General features: G+C 35.2%; 1 protein-coding gene across 4 annotated transcripts in view; it reads right to left on the bottom strand.

Moving 5' to 3' along the window:
• cmn (calymmin) overlaps window positions 1–16,639 on the bottom strand; it is a 33,833-nt gene extending 17,194 nt beyond the window's left edge. The window contains exons 1-31 of one of the 4 annotated variants that reach the window (XM_089121937.1): window positions 14,325–16,639; window positions 11,347–11,397; window positions 10,938–10,961; window positions 10,803–10,856; window positions 8,412–8,453; window positions 8,208–8,255; window positions 7,701–7,751; window positions 7,322–7,372; window positions 7,155–7,202; window positions 6,978–7,013; window positions 6,531–6,578; window positions 6,360–6,416; window positions 6,214–6,264; window positions 5,894–5,941; window positions 5,713–5,769; window positions 5,564–5,614; window positions 5,224–5,271; window positions 4,464–4,520; window positions 4,315–4,365; window positions 3,989–4,036; window positions 3,820–3,855; window positions 3,664–3,714; window positions 3,327–3,374; window positions 3,160–3,216; window positions 3,007–3,057; window positions 2,699–2,746; window positions 2,152–2,208; window positions 2,016–2,066; window positions 925–972; window positions 764–820; window positions 97–144 (exon numbers count right to left, since the gene is read on the bottom strand). In XM_089121937.1, coding sequence (XP_088978063.1) covers window positions 97–144; window positions 764–820; window positions 925–972; window positions 2,016–2,066; window positions 2,152–2,208; window positions 2,699–2,746; window positions 3,007–3,057; window positions 3,160–3,216; window positions 3,327–3,374; window positions 3,664–3,714; window positions 3,820–3,855; window positions 3,989–4,036; window positions 4,315–4,365; window positions 4,464–4,520; window positions 5,224–5,271; window positions 5,564–5,614; window positions 5,713–5,769; window positions 5,894–5,941; window positions 6,214–6,264; window positions 6,360–6,416; window positions 6,531–6,578; window positions 6,978–7,013; window positions 7,155–7,202; window positions 7,322–7,372; window positions 7,701–7,751; window positions 8,208–8,255; window positions 8,412–8,453; window positions 10,803–10,856; window positions 10,938–10,961; window positions 11,347–11,397; window positions 14,325–14,466 — 1,615 coding nt within the window. In that variant the 5' untranslated portion in view covers window positions 14,467–16,639. Of the gene's footprint in view, window positions 1–96; window positions 145–763; window positions 821–924; window positions 973–2,015; window positions 2,067–2,151; window positions 2,209–2,698; window positions 2,747–3,006; window positions 3,058–3,159; window positions 3,217–3,326; window positions 3,375–3,663; window positions 3,715–3,819; window positions 3,856–3,988; window positions 4,037–4,314; window positions 4,366–4,463; window positions 4,521–5,223; window positions 5,272–5,563; window positions 5,615–5,712; window positions 5,770–5,893; window positions 5,942–6,213; window positions 6,265–6,359; window positions 6,417–6,530; window positions 6,579–6,977; window positions 7,014–7,154; window positions 7,203–7,321; window positions 7,373–7,700; window positions 7,752–8,207; window positions 8,256–8,411; window positions 8,454–10,802; window positions 10,857–10,937; window positions 10,962–11,346; window positions 11,493–14,324 lie in introns of those variants that run through there. The other 3 variants (XM_089121938.1, XM_089121939.1, XM_089121940.1) reach the window with 3 other exon arrangements.
• Window positions 16,640–17,209: the final 570 nt, after the last annotated feature.

The raw sequence follows: 17,209 nt of genomic DNA, 5'->3' as shown, positions 1-17,209 counted from the left end.
GTACTTTAGACCAGTGTAATATCATCATTCTTTTCAGATTTAAGTATTTTCCACATAATAATTACACTGTAGAGCTGGTGACATCCAGTGTATTACCTGTATTAGGTTGGTTAGCTGCACCTCCATTAGGATATCCTCCATATCCTGAAGAAAACCAAACCTAAATCAGTTTAGAGGTTCTCCAGTTACCTCAGTTTACAATACAGACCTTTAGTGCTTTACTGAAATCCCAAGACGTCATATAACTGACGTCTTGGAACGTCTTTTGACCATATGTCAACATCCGCCTTTTTAGGGTACCCTTAAACGTCGGTTAGATGACGTTATCGGATCCTAACCCTACCCCAGACCTAAACCTACCCCTAAACCTAACTGACGTTAAAGGTAAAGCGTCAGTTGTATGACGGCCCGGGATCGTCAAATAACCGACGTTTAAGGGTACCCTAAAAAGGCGGATGTTGACGTATGGTCAAAAGATGTCCCAAGACGTCAGTTATATGACGACTTGGGATGAGACTTTGTTAACTCAAACAACTAGGCTTCACCAATAATAATACAGATTATTAATCTAAATGGGGCTACACTACATTTGGTTCATTAATAAAAATGTGCAATCAAACTCAAGGTGTGCAGATATGTATTTACAGTGGCTTTAAACATGACTTATCCAACCTGATTTTAGAGCCAAAAAATATGTTTTATAATAGTAATAATGTCAAAATAAATACACACTATATGCATAACACATTCAATACACGTTTACCTGGTTTAGGTCCCTTGGTTCCACCATTAGAATACCCCACATATTGAAGAGAAGAGCCTAAAAAAAAAATAAACCAGTGTAATATCCTCAGTTCTTTATAAAATTAAGTATTTTCCACACTTAACAAATTGCACAAGAGCTGGTGACATCCAGTGTATTACCTGTATTAGGTTGGTTAGCTGCACCTCCATTAGGATATCCTCCATTTCCTGAACAAAACCCAAACCTAAATCAGTTCAGAGTTTCTCAGTTTACAATACAGACCTTTAGTGCTTTACCTCTCATAAACAACTTCTCCACCAACAAAACAGATTATTAATCTAAATGGGAATAAACTACAGTTGGTGTATTATAAAGAAATTCTATTAATGGGCACTGGGCAGTCAAACTAAAGGTGGGCTGATATATTTTACAATGGCCGTGGCTTATCCAACTGGAATTTATAGTCAAAAAACGGTTTTATAATAGTAAAATTTGGTCAGATTCACTCATTTGTGAGTGAAAACGATTTTAAGAAATACAGATTTACCAAAAATTTCCTAATAAAATGTATTCTAAATTTACGAAAAAATAAAGGAACTGAAACCACACAAAAAACACCTAGTCTGTACGGCCTTATAATCGTGTCAAGTTATATATCATCCTAACACGACTATAATTATATTAAACTTGAAGTATGTTGTATTAATTGTATTATATATATAATATTTATAAAACTACATAACACAATTATTGAATAATACAATTTAATTTAATCTTAAATACATTCCATTTCTACAGTTTAACAGTAAGAAATGCGGCAAGGTTTTTCTGAATAACGCAGATATAAGTATGTGTACAACTGGCTCAAGAGAGGTCTGTAAGCTGGGTTTGAATAAAAGGTGTTTACTGTGAGAACTCGTGAGAATGGCACACTAGGCGTTGCTCGAAAACGGGCGAGAACTCATCAGCAAACAGCGGCAAGTTTGACTAGAGCGACGAAAAGCTGTAAGGAAAGCATGTACGGAAATCCCTTATGGAGATGGTTTGGGCTTGTTTTATGCAAATGACTAATCTTTTGAACGCAGTTGCTCATAGCTACTCCAAATTTTCTAACATCAGAACGATATTAAGAACAAATTCATGCTTGTATGAAGTTGAACGTGTTGTCAATTAGACAAATATTTTTCATGAAAAGTTCTCCTCTGTGCGTACTAATACAAAATAATCTACGCAATTATTAGTGAATGAGACGCATTGTCATGCTATTTACCATTAGGCTTGGCTGCTTGTCCAGTTGAAGGTCCAGCTTTAGCACCATATCCTTCGAAGCAGACACAACACACATAAGATTCAAATGATATGGCCAAAAATACACAATATATGCATTACACACAGAAATAGTTTACCTGGTTTAGGTCCCTTGGTTCCACCATTGGGATGTCCCATATTTTGAAGAGAAGAGCCTAATTAGAGAAAGGTACTTTAAACCAGTGTAATAGCCTCAGTTCTTTTCAGAATTCAGTATTTTACACACTGTTATAATTGTTCTAGAGCTGGTGTCGTCTTCTGTCTCCTTTGCAACCTCATCATGAACTCCATTTCCCAGTAACCATTGCCTGGCTCATTATGTGTGATTCTGTTCACCTGTGTTTGATTACCTTGTTTAGCTCTGCCTTTATAAGCCCTTTGTTTTCACTCATTCGTTGCAAAGTCTTGTTTGCATTACAACTGCAATTCTGAGCTTTCTTTTCAGGTTATTGGTTTTGATCTTTTGCCTTTTCTTTGGATTACCTTGTTTGCCTGTGTTTTATGTTTGGATTGTTTGCACGTTTTTAACCCAGTGCCTGTTTATGTATTATGACTGTGGATTACCCTAAATAAAAGCTGTGTTTGGATCTTCAATCTGTGTGTGTCAGGGAATATTGTTACAGCGGGTAACATCCAGTGTATTACCTGTATTAGGCTGGTTAGCTGCACCTCCGTTAGGATATCCTCCATTTCCTGAACAAAACCAATCTCAAATCAGTTTAGAAGTCCTCAGTTTACAATACAGACATTTAGTGCTTTATCCCCTAATAAACAAATCCTCCATCAATATCCATTATTAATCTAAATGGAGCTACGCTAAAGTTGGTTTATTAATAAATAATTTTAATTAATGAGCAATCAAATGTGTTTGTATAGACTATAATATTTACAGTGGCTTTAAATGTGGCTTATCCAACTGGAATTTATAATAGTAATAATCACATGCTATTTACCATTAGGCTTGGCTCCTTGTCCATTTGAGGGGCCAGCTTTAGCACCATATCCTTTGAAGCAAACCACACAAAAGATTCAAATGATATGGAAAAATCAGACAAAAAAATAAATAAAAACACAATATATGCATTACATACACAAAAATAGTTTACCTGATTTAGGTCCCTTGGTTCCACCATTGGGATATCCCATATTTTGAAGAGCAGAACCTAATTAGAGAAAAGTACTTTAGACCAGTGTAATATCATCATTCTTTTCAAAATTAAGTATTTTCCACATAATAATTACACTGTAGAGCTGGTGACATCCAGTGTATTACCTGTATTGGGTTGGTTAGCTGCACCTCCGTTAGGATATCCTCCATATCCTGAAAAAAAAAAAATCCCAAATTAGTTTAGAGGTTCTCCGGTTACCTCAGTTTACAAAACAGACCTTTAGTGCTTTACCCCTAATAAACAACTTCTCCACCAATAATGCAGATTATTCATTTAAATGTGGCTAAACTAGAGTTGGTGTATATAAATAAATTTAATTAATGTGTTGTCAAACTAAATGTGTGCGGATTTCATATTTTACAGTGGCTTTGAATGCAGCATATCCAACTGGAATTTAGAGCCAAAACTGCTTTTTAATAGTAATAATGTCATGCTCTTTACCATTAGGCTTGGCTGCTTGTCCAGTTGAGGGTCCAGCTTTAGCACCATATCCTTTGAAACAGACCACACACATAAGATTCAAATGATATGGAAAAATCAGACAGAGGAAATGAAAATAAACACAATACGCATTACACATACTCAACAATAGTTTACCTGGTTTAGGTCCCTTGGTTCCACCATTGGGATACCCTGTATTTTGAAGAAAAGAGCCTAATTAGAGAAAAGTTCTTTAAACCAGTGTAATATCCTCAGTTCTTTTCAGAATTCAGCATTTTCCACACTAAACTAATTGCACTAGAGCTTGTGACATCCAGTGTATTACCTGTATTAGGTTGATTAGCTGCACCTCCATTAAGATATCCTCCATATCCTGAACAAAACCAAACCTAAATCAGTTTAGAGGTTTTCAAGTTACCTCAGTTTAAATACAGGCCTTTAGTGCTTTGTCCCCTAAACAATTCCTCTACCAATAATATACATTATTAAAGTAAATGGGGCTAGTTGGTTTATTGATAAAAAGAATTCAATTAATGTCCAATCAAAAGTGTTTGTATATCATATATTACAGTGGCTTTTTATGTGGCTTGTCCAATTGGAATTTAGAGACAAAAACTTGTTTTAATATAGTAATAATGATATGCTATTTACCATTAGACTTGGCTCCTTGTCCACTTGAGGGTCCAGCTATAGCACCATATCCTTTGAAGACCCAAACACATAAGATTCAAATTATACAGGAAAAAAAAAAACAAAAAAAAAACAACAACATACGCATTACACACACAAAAATAGTTTACCTGGTTTAGGTCCCTTGGTTCCACCATTGGGATATCCCATATTTTGAGGAGAAGAGCCTACTTAGAGAAAAGTACTTTAAACCAGTGTAATATCCTCAGTTGATTTAGCCGAATTCAGTATTTCCCCCACTGTTATAATGGGCTTTCTGCACTACTTCCTGAACTTAAGCCAGCTCCTTGTTTCCTGTCTGCCATCATTGGACAAATTGATTAATTCAGGTGTGTCTGATTATTGTTGCCGTGACTACTGAGGTCAGGCACACCTAAATTAATCAATTTGGCCAATAATGACAGACAGGAAACAAGGAGCTGGCTTAAGTTCAGGAAGTAGTGCAGCTGTGCATAAAGCCCATTGTACTAGAGCTGGTGTCGTCTTCTGTCTGCTTTGCAACCTCATCATGAACTCCATTTCCCAGTACCCATTGCCTGGCTCATTATGCATGATTCTGTTCACCTGTGTTTGATTACCTTGTTTAGCTCTGCCTTTATAAGCCCTGTGTTTTCACTCATTCGTTGCTAAGTCTTGTTTGGATTACAACTGCAATTCTAATTCTAAGCTTTATTTTCAGGATATTGGTTTTGATCTTTTGCCTTTTCTTTGGATTACCTTGTTTGCTCATGCTTCTTGGACCTTGTTTTAGACCCTGTGCCTGTTTATAAATTATGACTTGTTTATTGCCTTAAATAAAGGCTGCGTTTGGATCTTCAACCTATGTGTGTCAGAACAGATTGTAACAGCTGGTGACATCCAGTGCATTACCTGTATTAGGTTGATTAGCTGCACCTCCATTAGGATATCCTCCATTTCCTGAACAAAACCAATCCTAAATCAGTTCAGAGGTTCTCCGGTTACCTCAAGTTTACAATAAATACATTTAGTGCTTTATCCCCTAATAAACAATTCCTCAACTAATAATATACAATATTAATGTAAATGGGGCTATACTGCAGTTGGTTTATTAATAAAGAATTTAATTAATGTGCAATCAATGGTGTTTGTGTAACATATTTTACAGTGGCTTTGAATGTGACTTATCCAGCTGGAATTTAGAGCCAAAAACTATGTTTTATAATAGTAATATTAAACACATGTTATTTACCATTAGGCTTGGATGCTTGTCCATTTGAGGGTCCAGCTTTAGCACCATATCCTTTGAAGCAAACCCAACATGCATAAGATTCAAATGATATGGAAAAATCAGACAAATGAGACAAATACACAATATATGCATTACACAAATTAGTTTACCTGGTTTAGGTCCCTTGGTTCCACCATTGGGATACCCCATATTTTGAAGAAAAGAGCCTAATTAGAAGAAGAAGAAAAAAATACTTTAAACCAGTGTAATATCCCCAGGTTTTTCTCAGAATTCAGTATTTTCCACACTGGATGTCACCAGCTCTAATGTAATTGTATGACAGTGTATTACCTGTATTAGGTTGATTAGCTGCACCTCCATTAGGATATCCTCCATATCCTGAACAAAACCAGTCCTAAATCAGTTTAGAGGTCTCTGGTTACCTCAGTTTACAATGTAATGCTAATTCCCTAATAAACAACTTCTCTACCAATAATACCTATTTGGTTCTAAACTTCAGTTAGTATGTTATAAAGAAATTCAATTTATGTACAGTCAAACTAATAGTGTGCAGCTATAATATATTTTACAGAGGCTTTGAACACGACTTATCCAACTGGAATTTAGAGACAAAAACTGTTTTATAATAGTAATAATGTCATGCTATTTACCATTAGGCTTGGCCCCTTGTCCATTTGAGGGTCCAGCTTTAGCACCATATCCTTTGAAGCAGACACGACACACGATTCAAATGATATCGAAAAATCAGACAAAGGGGGAAAAAAATAAAATAATAATACACACACAAATAGTTTACCTGGTTTAGGTCCCTTGGTTCCACCATTGGGATACCCCATATTTTGAAGAGAAGAGCCTAATTAAACAAAAATACTTTAATCAAGTGTAATTTTCTTAGTTCCTTTCAAAAATCAGCATTTTCCACACTGTAATAATTACACTGTAGAACTGGTGACATCCAGTGTATTACCTGTATTAGGCTGGTTAGCTGCAGCTCCATTAGGATATCCTCCATATCCTGAAAAAAAAAACAATCTCAAATTAGTTTAGAGGTTCTCCAGTTACCTCAGTTTAAAATACAGACCTTAAGTGCTTAGTCCCCCAATTAACCACTGCTCCACGGTAATATAGATAATTAGAAACACTTTACAATAGATCTTGTTTGTTAACATTAACTAAAATTGAGCAATAGATTTATACAGCATTTATTCACCTTTGAATTAAATGTTAGTTATTAAAAATGTTCATGTTGTTTCACAGTGCATTAACTAAAATTATTAGATTCAACTTTTGATCTTATACAATTGTATTAGTGAATGCTGAAATTAACTAAGTATTGTTTATAGTTTGTTCGTATTAACTAATGTGAAACCGTATTGTAAAGTGTTACCTTAATCCAAACACGCACAAAGTTTACCTGGTTTAGGTCCCTTGGTTCCACCATTGTGATACCCTTGAAGAGAAGAGCCTAATTAGTGAAACATACTTTTAGACTTGTTTAATGAGTTAACCAGAGTTCTTATCAGACTTTAGTTCTCTCCACACTGCAACAACACTGTAGAATCAAATTTATTTAAACATCCAATATAATCACCTGTATTAGGCTGGTTAGCTGCACCCCCATTAGGATATCCTCCATATCCTGAAGAAAACCAATCCCAAATCAGCAAATCAGAGGTTATATGGTTAGTTAGCTCAGTTACAGACACATTATATAGTTGATTACAGAAAAGGAAGTGGACTAAATAAAATTCGATGTACCTTGTTTGTTTTGTGTCTTGGTCGCCCCACCATTGGTGTATCCTGCAGAAACTGAGGTGAAAATTAATTATACACTCAAACCAGGGCTCTGTTCTTCATACCTAGATTATATTTCATAAGCCAGACCTTAATATAACATATCTCTAATGATAATCATCTCTGTTTGCATTACTATTATTTATCCATTTTTTATGTCTCTTGTAAGAAAGGAGCAGAGGCTAGGACAGAGTTACAGTATCGACTGCATAAAAAAACTCAAAAACTCTTTACTGACTTCGATAACATTTTCATATCATCCCTGGCAATAGTATAATATAAAATTATTTAAAAATGACAAGACGTCTTTAAAAAAAAAATACTACATACAAAAAGAATTTACCTCCAGGATTTGAGTTTTGTCCCTTAACAGCAGCAGATCCAGCACCATAACCTAGAAAACGATTATCAAAACATTCATAATGGAAACAGTGTAAATTCTGGTTAAAGGATTATTGCTAAAGTGTTACCAGACTGGTTTACATTTCTACATTTCTTTAGCAAAATCAAATGATAGTGTACTGCAAATTTGTGAGATTTTGTATTGAAAATAAGCAGTGCTAAATCTCTAGATTTCATGTCAAACTGACTGATGGTATTTGAAAGAGAAAAATGGTTCTTCTGATACTGACTATAGGTAATATGCTATTCTGATACTGATACTGACTATAGGTAATATGCTATTATAATATAACACATTTGACACAATATTGGTGGTGTAGCTTATTTGGTTCTTGAAATACCATTACCATACCAGTATATACAATTTGTGTTCCACAGAAGAAAGCAAGTAAAACATAAAACCTTGCAGGGTGAACTATTGTTAAGAGAATATTAAGATAAGACTTACCTAGACCAGTTCCTTTTTGGGGATGAGTGCCCATTAAATTGCTGTAGCCTTCAGACAATATTAAACAGACTTTATAAACGCACAATGACAACAGTTTTATATGCTAAAAAAAAAAAAAACACAATGGTGTTTGTACACATTCTTGGTACATTTGCACAATCTGAATGTACAAACTAACACATTGGCTCTTGAGATTAAACTCACCTCCGTAAGACGGTGCTCGGTAGCCGTTCCCATTCCCATTACCTGTAACAATAAATGACAGGAAAGTAGCGCAATTGAAAACTTTCTCTCTCTCTCTCACACACACACACACACACACACACACACACACACACACACACACACACACACACACACACACAAACACTCGTTGACAATGCAATCTTTAACTCCTAACACTTTAATAACGAAGCACCTAATACGAACCACTATAAAAAATGCTGGGTTGTTTTAACCCATCTTTGGGTCAAATATGGACTAACTCAGCCATTGGGTTAAATGTTTAAATTACATTTTTAACCAAACATTTGGGTTTTCTTCCATATTTGACCCAAATTTAGGTTAAAACAACCCAGCATTTTTTAGAGTATATTCTAAATCTACCCTTAAAATAACCTTATCCCTAAAACCAAGTCTTGGCCCTCAAACAGGCCTTTAAAGTCGGCATGAAATCAAATTTGACAAATCTTCTTTTTATATGTAATATTGTGGTGTTTATTATAAATGATTTATCCGTGCACTTCATTATTCTTTAATCAAATATATTACCCTTCCCTCCCCCTTCAAAATGACCTCTCTCTCTTTTGGTCACGTGGAATGGGCAAAAGGGTGCGGCCAGATCCGATGAAGGTGCGGCTATCGGTGCACCACCTCTCAGAGAATCGCATTCAAATTGTTTGCAACGTCCAACCTCCAATGATCCAATCAATTCCCGAAGGATGAAATCAAGCCCTGCACTACATTTTTTTCTAATTTCAGAAGCCGTTTCACTTGGACAGTGTTGTGCAAGTTACTTCCAAACTGTAATACATTAGGTATTACTTGTTACTGTTATTTAAAAGTAATTCATTACCTTACAATATTACTGCCCCAGAATTGTAATGTGTTACATTACTCACGTATTACTTTTGAGTTACTTTCACCAAAATAACTAAGTAGAACTTAACTTTTGGGCTGTAACGATATGCAATATGAAACCGAAATCGCAATTCGCCACACGACTCAGATCCACGAACCTACAGAATCGCGACACACCTCTTCCAACTCCAGCGTTATTCTCCTTATCGTCCAGATCCAAAGCTGCCTTATCTTTAAATTAGGCTATTAGTATTATTTGAAGTTAACATTATAAAATATGTAGACCTACACCACAAAACTAGTTGAGGATAAATTATTTAAATTGGGGAAGTCCAGCATTATGGATATGACATTTGCTGTCAAAACTTGAAATAAAAATTCTCAGAAAATACATGTATTGAAACGTATATAGGCTACTTCCTTAAAGGACTCCAGACATTAGACAAATATCAGTCTATGTTTTATTTTTAATATTAGGGAAAAGACACACATTCATGCGTGACAAAAAAATAGGAGGCAAAATATATTTTTTGTAATTCTGTGAATTACACTGCGCAAATCGGATGAGGAAGGGTTGGCTCTCCAGTCTCCATAGAACTTAAAATATTCATTTTATTTTAGTTTTCGTGTTCGCATTTATGAGGAAAAAACAATGTTACAGACGCGACCGCTCTGAACTGGCACTAAAAGACTGCTTTAAAACTTTCACATAGTCTGTTGCCTTTAAGAAGTAAAAGCAGACAATACACTGTAATACAACTGTAATACAAGCCTCACTGAACATGTAACGAGTAAAATATTACTGAAAATTGATTAGTAATGCCTTACACTACTGCGTTACAGCCAAAAGTAATATGTTACTGTAATGTATTACTTTTGTAATGCGTTACTCCCAACACTGCCCTTGGATATACGTCACGACAAGGAAAAAATGACAATCTCAACTTCCGTTTCACGCCGACTTTAAATAGCATTGGGGAAAGTTACTTTTAGAAGTAATGCGTTACAATATTGCATTAAAAAAAAAACCTCCGTCTAGATTTCTCTCAACATGGGCAGAGGACAGGTGTAAGTCAATACATGGGAAAACAAAGTAACTTACATATTTGAAAAAGCCACAGATTTTCTTTGTAAATTTAAAAATAATGCGTAATCTGAAAACATAACTCACTTTATTTGTAATTGGTTACCCCCTAGCCACGGTCTTAAAAGGAGTCTCAGAAAGTGAAGACCGAACAAAATTTTGGCCTTACTTTACTGTCTTTGTCCTCACTACGGTGGTTTAAAACTTAAACTCACAAAATAGTTCCTCTGATTTTAAACAGGCCCTCACAAAAATACAGTAGTTCGCATTATGTAGTTTGATATTTAGTGTTTTGTAGTAACACATGCACACACACACACACACCATTCCTATGCCTGTTCCAACTTATAACAATCAAAAAATATATGTTAAAAAAAGGGAAACCTGATGATGTACTTATGCTCCTGTGCAAGCAAAAAAAAAGTTCATACCATATGAGGGATGACCTCCATATCCGGGCTTATGTTGTGCACTTCCATAAGCACCTGAAAGACAACAGACAGGAGGTGTATGATGAGTTATTCAGATTTCAGAATTGATTCACTATATTACTGGTTTGGGCTTACCTGTACCTTTGTTTACAGGATAACCTGATAATAAAAAGAAAACATCCATCCATCAATCAGAGAATCCAAAATAATCAATGAAATAAAATGTCCTAAATATAATTCATATTATAAAACAGTAAACAAAACATCCGTACATGCACACAAAAAGATATGCTAATTATGAAATATTTCAGAAAGCTAAATAAAACCTTAACTGATTCATCACATCACATGTTTAATGTTACATTTATTTTAAAAAGATCTATTAGTATAAATTCACAAATACAGATTTATTGGGTTATCACATTTTTCTAAGCTGAATATTTGCAATTCCAGAAAATCATGTTAAAAAATTGCATGATAAAACGGAAATAGCCATGCACTGAAACCGTTGTTTGCTGTACATCAACATAAAGATTGATATTACCTCCTGGTGACATTTGTACTCCACCGCCACTTAGATTTTGAGGTTGGTACCCTTAAATAATAACAGAAGAAAATGTACAGGAGGTTATCCTCTGACATGACAATGTACCGTACAATATTTAATTGAACTTAAAGAATCACAATGGAAGCTCTATTGATGGTTTAGAATGTACACAGACGTCACATATTCTGCTCAGTACAGCATCGCTATATAAAACTACAGTATATTGATAAATTGCTTTATACTCTACTTTTGTCAGTTGAAGTTAATGATGAATCTATTATGAAACTGTTTCCATGAACTATTTTCACAGGTAACGTGAACTACAACTGCTGAATCTTAGAGTACTGTTGTCTAAATATCTTGGACGCATGGGGGAACAGGCAGTTCCTGGAGACAGCAGGGGCAAGAGAATACGTTTTTTTTCTGCAATTCTGTGCGTAACATGATATTCTCACAGGGATATGTTAGATTCAGGCATTTCAGGGGAAACTCACTCACTCAGCTTTGATTTTGATTATGTTTCACAAAATATTAAGAAGTTTCTGGAATTGAAACACACAACATATCTTGGATGTTTAATCCTGTGGGCAAATTATGATTATTAAAAGAAAAAGTTTATTTAAAATTAGGGCTGTGAAATGATTAATCGTGATTAATCGCATTCAAAATAAAAGTTTGTGTTTACATAATATATGTTTGTGTAGTGTGTATAATTATTTTGTATATATAAATACACACACATGCATGTATATATTTAAGAAATATGAGCACTTCATATTTGTACAAAATTAATATTATATATAAATATAAATATTTGATATATTAATAACAAATTTTTCTTAAATATATAAATGCATGTGTGTATTTATATATACAAAATAATTATACACACACATATATTATGCAAACACAAACTTTTATTTTGGATGCGATTAATCGTTTCACAGCCCTATTTAAAATAAAAAAAAAGAGTTAAATAAAATCTTGTATGATAAGACATAACAAGATTGTATATATTTTTTAATCACCAAAAGTTCATTTAAAAGTGTTTCTTAAAGGGCTGAGAATCAATATTGTATGAATTTATAGGATTCTTTAAGTAATCCTCATATTATATATTGCCAACTGTACTATCATTTTTTTTCTGAAAAGACTTTAAATAAAGGTAGAATCTTCTCTCCAATTGATGGTTCCCCTCCAATTTGACACTTTCCCCTCAACTGCTAGAATTACTTACACAACTTATTACTTAATAACACAAACAGAGATTTTTTAAAGAATTCTGGTCATCAAAGTTGATGGACCCCATTGACTTCCTTATGGGGGAAAAAATACAATGGATGTCAATGGGGCCCATCTGTTTAGTTTATCCATATTCTTCAAAATATCTCATTTTTTTTCCATTCAGCAGAAAAAAAGAAATTCAGACAGGTTTGGAACAACTTATTGTTCCAAGTAAATGACAGAATTTTTCTTTTTGGGTAAACTATCCCTTTTATAACTCCAGGTAAAAAGCAGTGCTAAACCCGCTTCAAAATTACAAGTTTCACTATTGCTACTTTTGAATCTGATACGGATTTTTGTGAGATCTATGCCACTTTTTAAAATCTGAAATTAAGTGTGTTATATTGATGGTAAAGGGTGCTATGTGCGTCGGATTTAGACGCATTGTCACGATATGACGCCCTAGGATGAGAATGCGTTGAAGTTATTGACAGAGCGATTGAGGTGTTGATGGTGGCTGTTCAGTCAGAGCGGATAATGAGAATATAAACAGAATATTTCATTGCAAAATAGCCATTGAAACAATCATATTACCACCAGGTAGCCACACACAGACTGGTGATATGTTGCAGGTTAATTTACTGAATTATTAACTTTCATGAATTTTTTAACCACATTTAAACAACATAAGGATCAAACCCTCGAGAACAGTAATGTTTTCCACCTGATATGGATAAAATCCAGTGATCAACATTTTTTTTATTATATGTGGCTGATAAGTATAAAAATCATGCGACTGAAATCAAGTACAATAATTTAAATAATTTAAGGTGGTTGCCACTTGCCAGTATATTATAAAAGTTATATATATATATATATATATATATATATATAATTAGGTATATACATTTAAGGTAATAAAATATAAACATTTTTGGTAACACTTTACAATAAGGTTCATTGGTTAACTACATTAGTTAACATTAACTAAGAATGAACAATTCTTCTATAGCATTTGTTCATCTTTGTTAATGTTAATTTCACCATTTACTAATACTTTATTAAAATCTTGTTAACATTAGTTAATGCACTGTGAACTAACATGAACAAACAATGAACAGCTGGATTTGTATTAATTAACATTAACAAAGATGAACAAAAACAGTAACAAATGTTTTGCTCATGGTTAGTTCGTGTTAGTTAATACATTAACTAATGTTTAATAAATGAACCTTATTGTAAAGTGTTACCACATTTTTAAGTTAATTCAGGTTAACCTGAAAAACTTAAATTATTTTTTACAGTAAAGTTAAGGCAACCACAGCTGCTTTTTTTTCTCTTTTTTGTGGGTGTGACACACTCGTAAAGACTTTTCACTTCTACAGATGTTTGTGAAATGCTTGAGAATCTAACTGTTTATGATGTGAAAAAATGTGCTTACAAAATGGCAATCCAGAAAAAAAAAACCCATCCATACTGTGTGCGCAAATGCCTTGAGCTACAACATGCAATGTGAAATGCCTTTCTCTGGTCATTAATTTCTGGATAAATGAGAAACATTATTCTGGTAACATCTCAGAAGTCTTTACTAATTAGTTCTACACCAAGAACATAAGGCCACCTTTTTTGTTCCTCAATAACTTAAGGGGAAAAACTCCTGTAATTCTTTAACACACTCAAAGCAAAACAACAATAAAATCCACCAAGATTTTAAATACTTATGAACATTGTTTTTTCATCAGCATCCTTACCTGTGCCACCCTGAAGTGTTACTTTTGTCATCCAGAGCAATAACATCATCCTTAGAAGATTCCATTTCAACATTGTGGATTTATCTACAGGTGGAAAAAAACAAGGAAAACAGAAAGAGACAGAAAACCTAACCCAAAGCATACAGTGAAAAGCTCATAGACAGAAGACACGCAAGTTCTCCACTGAGCTTTTAAACGGTTTTGTCCACAGTGGCACCTCCTCTATAGGGGTCAGCCAAAAAAGAGGCTTCTGGGGCCTCATAAAACTTTATGTTCCTCACCACATGTGCTAAATAACTACAGGGTTGATACTAAATGACACAAATGGCATTCTATTTCTTCTCGCATTATATACATCCCATTATTTACAAATAAATCAATTCATATCCAATGAATTATCTTTTTTTGTAATTTAGTGTGTAGAATCATGCAAGTTCAGCAGTCCATTATCACAAAGTTGCACTTAACTTTCCTGATTTGACTTACCTCTTATTTGATTTTTCTCGAACACATTGGTTTGTCATTTTATGTTGCATGTACTTACTGTAGTAATAACAGTACATTTTCCATAATTACATTCAATTCCCCCTAAACCGAATTATATAGTAAGTACATGTTGTTACTCAGTACTTAAATGTATAGTTACACTGTAACAAGGACAACTTAAAATAAAGTGTAATTGTAAATTGAAATGTGTTTTTATAAAAACCGATGTGGTCACCAGATGATGTTTCTATGTGAATGTCAAACAGGGGAAAAAATACATCCAATCCAAACAGCAGTTCACTGTATGCTCTTCAAATAAACCATTATATCTGCACTAGCTAGTGAAAAGGCTTATGTCTGGCACCGAGTTTGAAGAGACTCCGTTTATAGGTTTGTCTTGCAGACGTAGAATAAAACCAGCTGACAGTCAGACACTATGTAAACTAGGAGTCTTGTCACTCAAACGCTAATACATTTGAAACACAATGAACAAATACACAAGGTTCCTAGCCAATAACAATACACAATACCAGCAATAGTCGCTCTATTTCGATGCAGGTAAACTGAATGGCTATAGCCTTTCCAACAATAATAATGTACCACGATAAAATAAAGACAATTCACAAGATAATGTGCGTTTCGGTAACACTTTACAATAAGATTTCATTTGCTAATGCATTAGCTCTAACATGAACTAACAATAAGCATATTTATTTTATTTAAAACATTTATTAATCTTAAATCATAAATCAGGCCAGTATCCGAACGACCCTAGGAGCTATTTTGTCCGGGGCTATATGCCCCTCGTAGGGTCTCCCAAGGCAAACAGGTCCTAGGCGACAGGTCAGACTAAGAGCGGTTCAAAAAACCCAGCCCGTTCTTATCCTTTAGCGTCACATAAAACGCTATATGACAAAACGGCGCTATACTACGCACATGGCACCCTTTATCGTTAATATAACACGCGAACCCAAGACGTCATAAATCCTTTAGCGTGAATATGACACGCAGACCCTACCCCACACCTAAACTTAGCCCTCACAGCACTTGTTATATTAATGATAACGGGTGCCATGTGCGTAGTATAGCGCCGTTTTCGCATATAGCGTTCTATATGACGTTAAAGGATGAGAATGCGTTGAAAAAACATATGAGTGAAGAAGAAACAAGGACCGTGACGTCACCCGGCATGGAGCTGCTCGGAGCTGTGGCCGGCAGGTCTCCGGTGCCTGTCGAGGCGGCAATCCCCGAACCCGGTGGTGGACACTGGAAGTAAAGGATGCTGTCAAGCTGAAGAAGGAGCCCTATTGGGCCTGGTTGGCTTGTGGGACTCCTGAGGCAGCTGACAGGTACCGGCAGGCCAAGCGGACTGCAGCCCAACTGCAGCCCGATTCTATCATCACTTCATTGGTTATCTATAAAGTTCCATATTAATTACAAGGTATTGCTTTTGACTTATAAAGCTCTAAATGGTTTCGCTCCAGTCTATTTAACGGATCTTCTATCACCCTAAAATCCATTGCGGTCTTTAAGACCACTAAATTCGAGGCTTCTGAGAATTCGTAGGATATCCAGATCCACCAAAGGTGGGAGAGCATTTTCACATTTAGCTCCGAAGCTCTGGAATAGCCTTCCTGATATTGTTCGTTGCTCAGACTCGCTCTCCCAGTTTAAAACTAGATTAAAGATGCATTTATTTAGCCTGGCATTCATATAAAAAATTATCTTACAGTTACTGTAAATTTGGCCTCTAGCTCATAAACGCCAAAGGAGAACTGGCCCCCGACTGAGCCTAGGTTCTCCCAAGGTTTTTTTTTTTCTTTTCTCCATTGGGTCATCTGATGGAGTTCTTTGGTTCCTTGCCATTGTTGCCTTTGGCTTGCTCAGTTGGGGATATTCAAATTAAATGACCCATCAAACCATTGATCAGCTCTACCAAACTTGTCTTTTTGTGTCTTTTTGATGTCTTTTTCCAGTAATAAACAAACACTGTTAAGTTGTTTTGATTGATACTGTGAAGGAGCTTTGATACAATCTGTATTGTGAAAAGCGCTATATAAATATATTTTACTTGACTTGACTTGTGGAGGCAAAAAGTCGGGCCTGGGAAGTGGTTGGTGAGGCCATGGAGAAGGACTATCGGCTTGCCTCTAAGAGATTCTATCAAACTGTCCTGCGCCTCAAGAGAGGAAAGCAGTGCCCTACCAATGCTGTTTACAGTGGAGGTGGGCGGCTGTTGACCTCAACTGGGAATGTCGTCGGATGGTGGAAGAAATACTTTGAGGATCTCCTCAAGCCCGCCATCACGTCTTCCATCAAGGAAGCAGAGGCTGAGGGCTCAGAGGTGGACTCACCCATCACCCTAGCTGTCAAAAAACTCCCATCTCCCTAGACAAGAA

Source organism: Pimephales promelas, chromosome 17 (genome assembly GCF_988280905.1).
Source record: "Pimephales promelas chromosome 17, fPimPro1.hap1.1, whole genome shotgun sequence".
NCBI lineage: Eukaryota > Metazoa > Chordata > Actinopteri > Cypriniformes > Leuciscidae > Pimephales > Pimephales promelas.
This window is presented reverse-complemented; position numbering and strand designations above follow the sequence as displayed.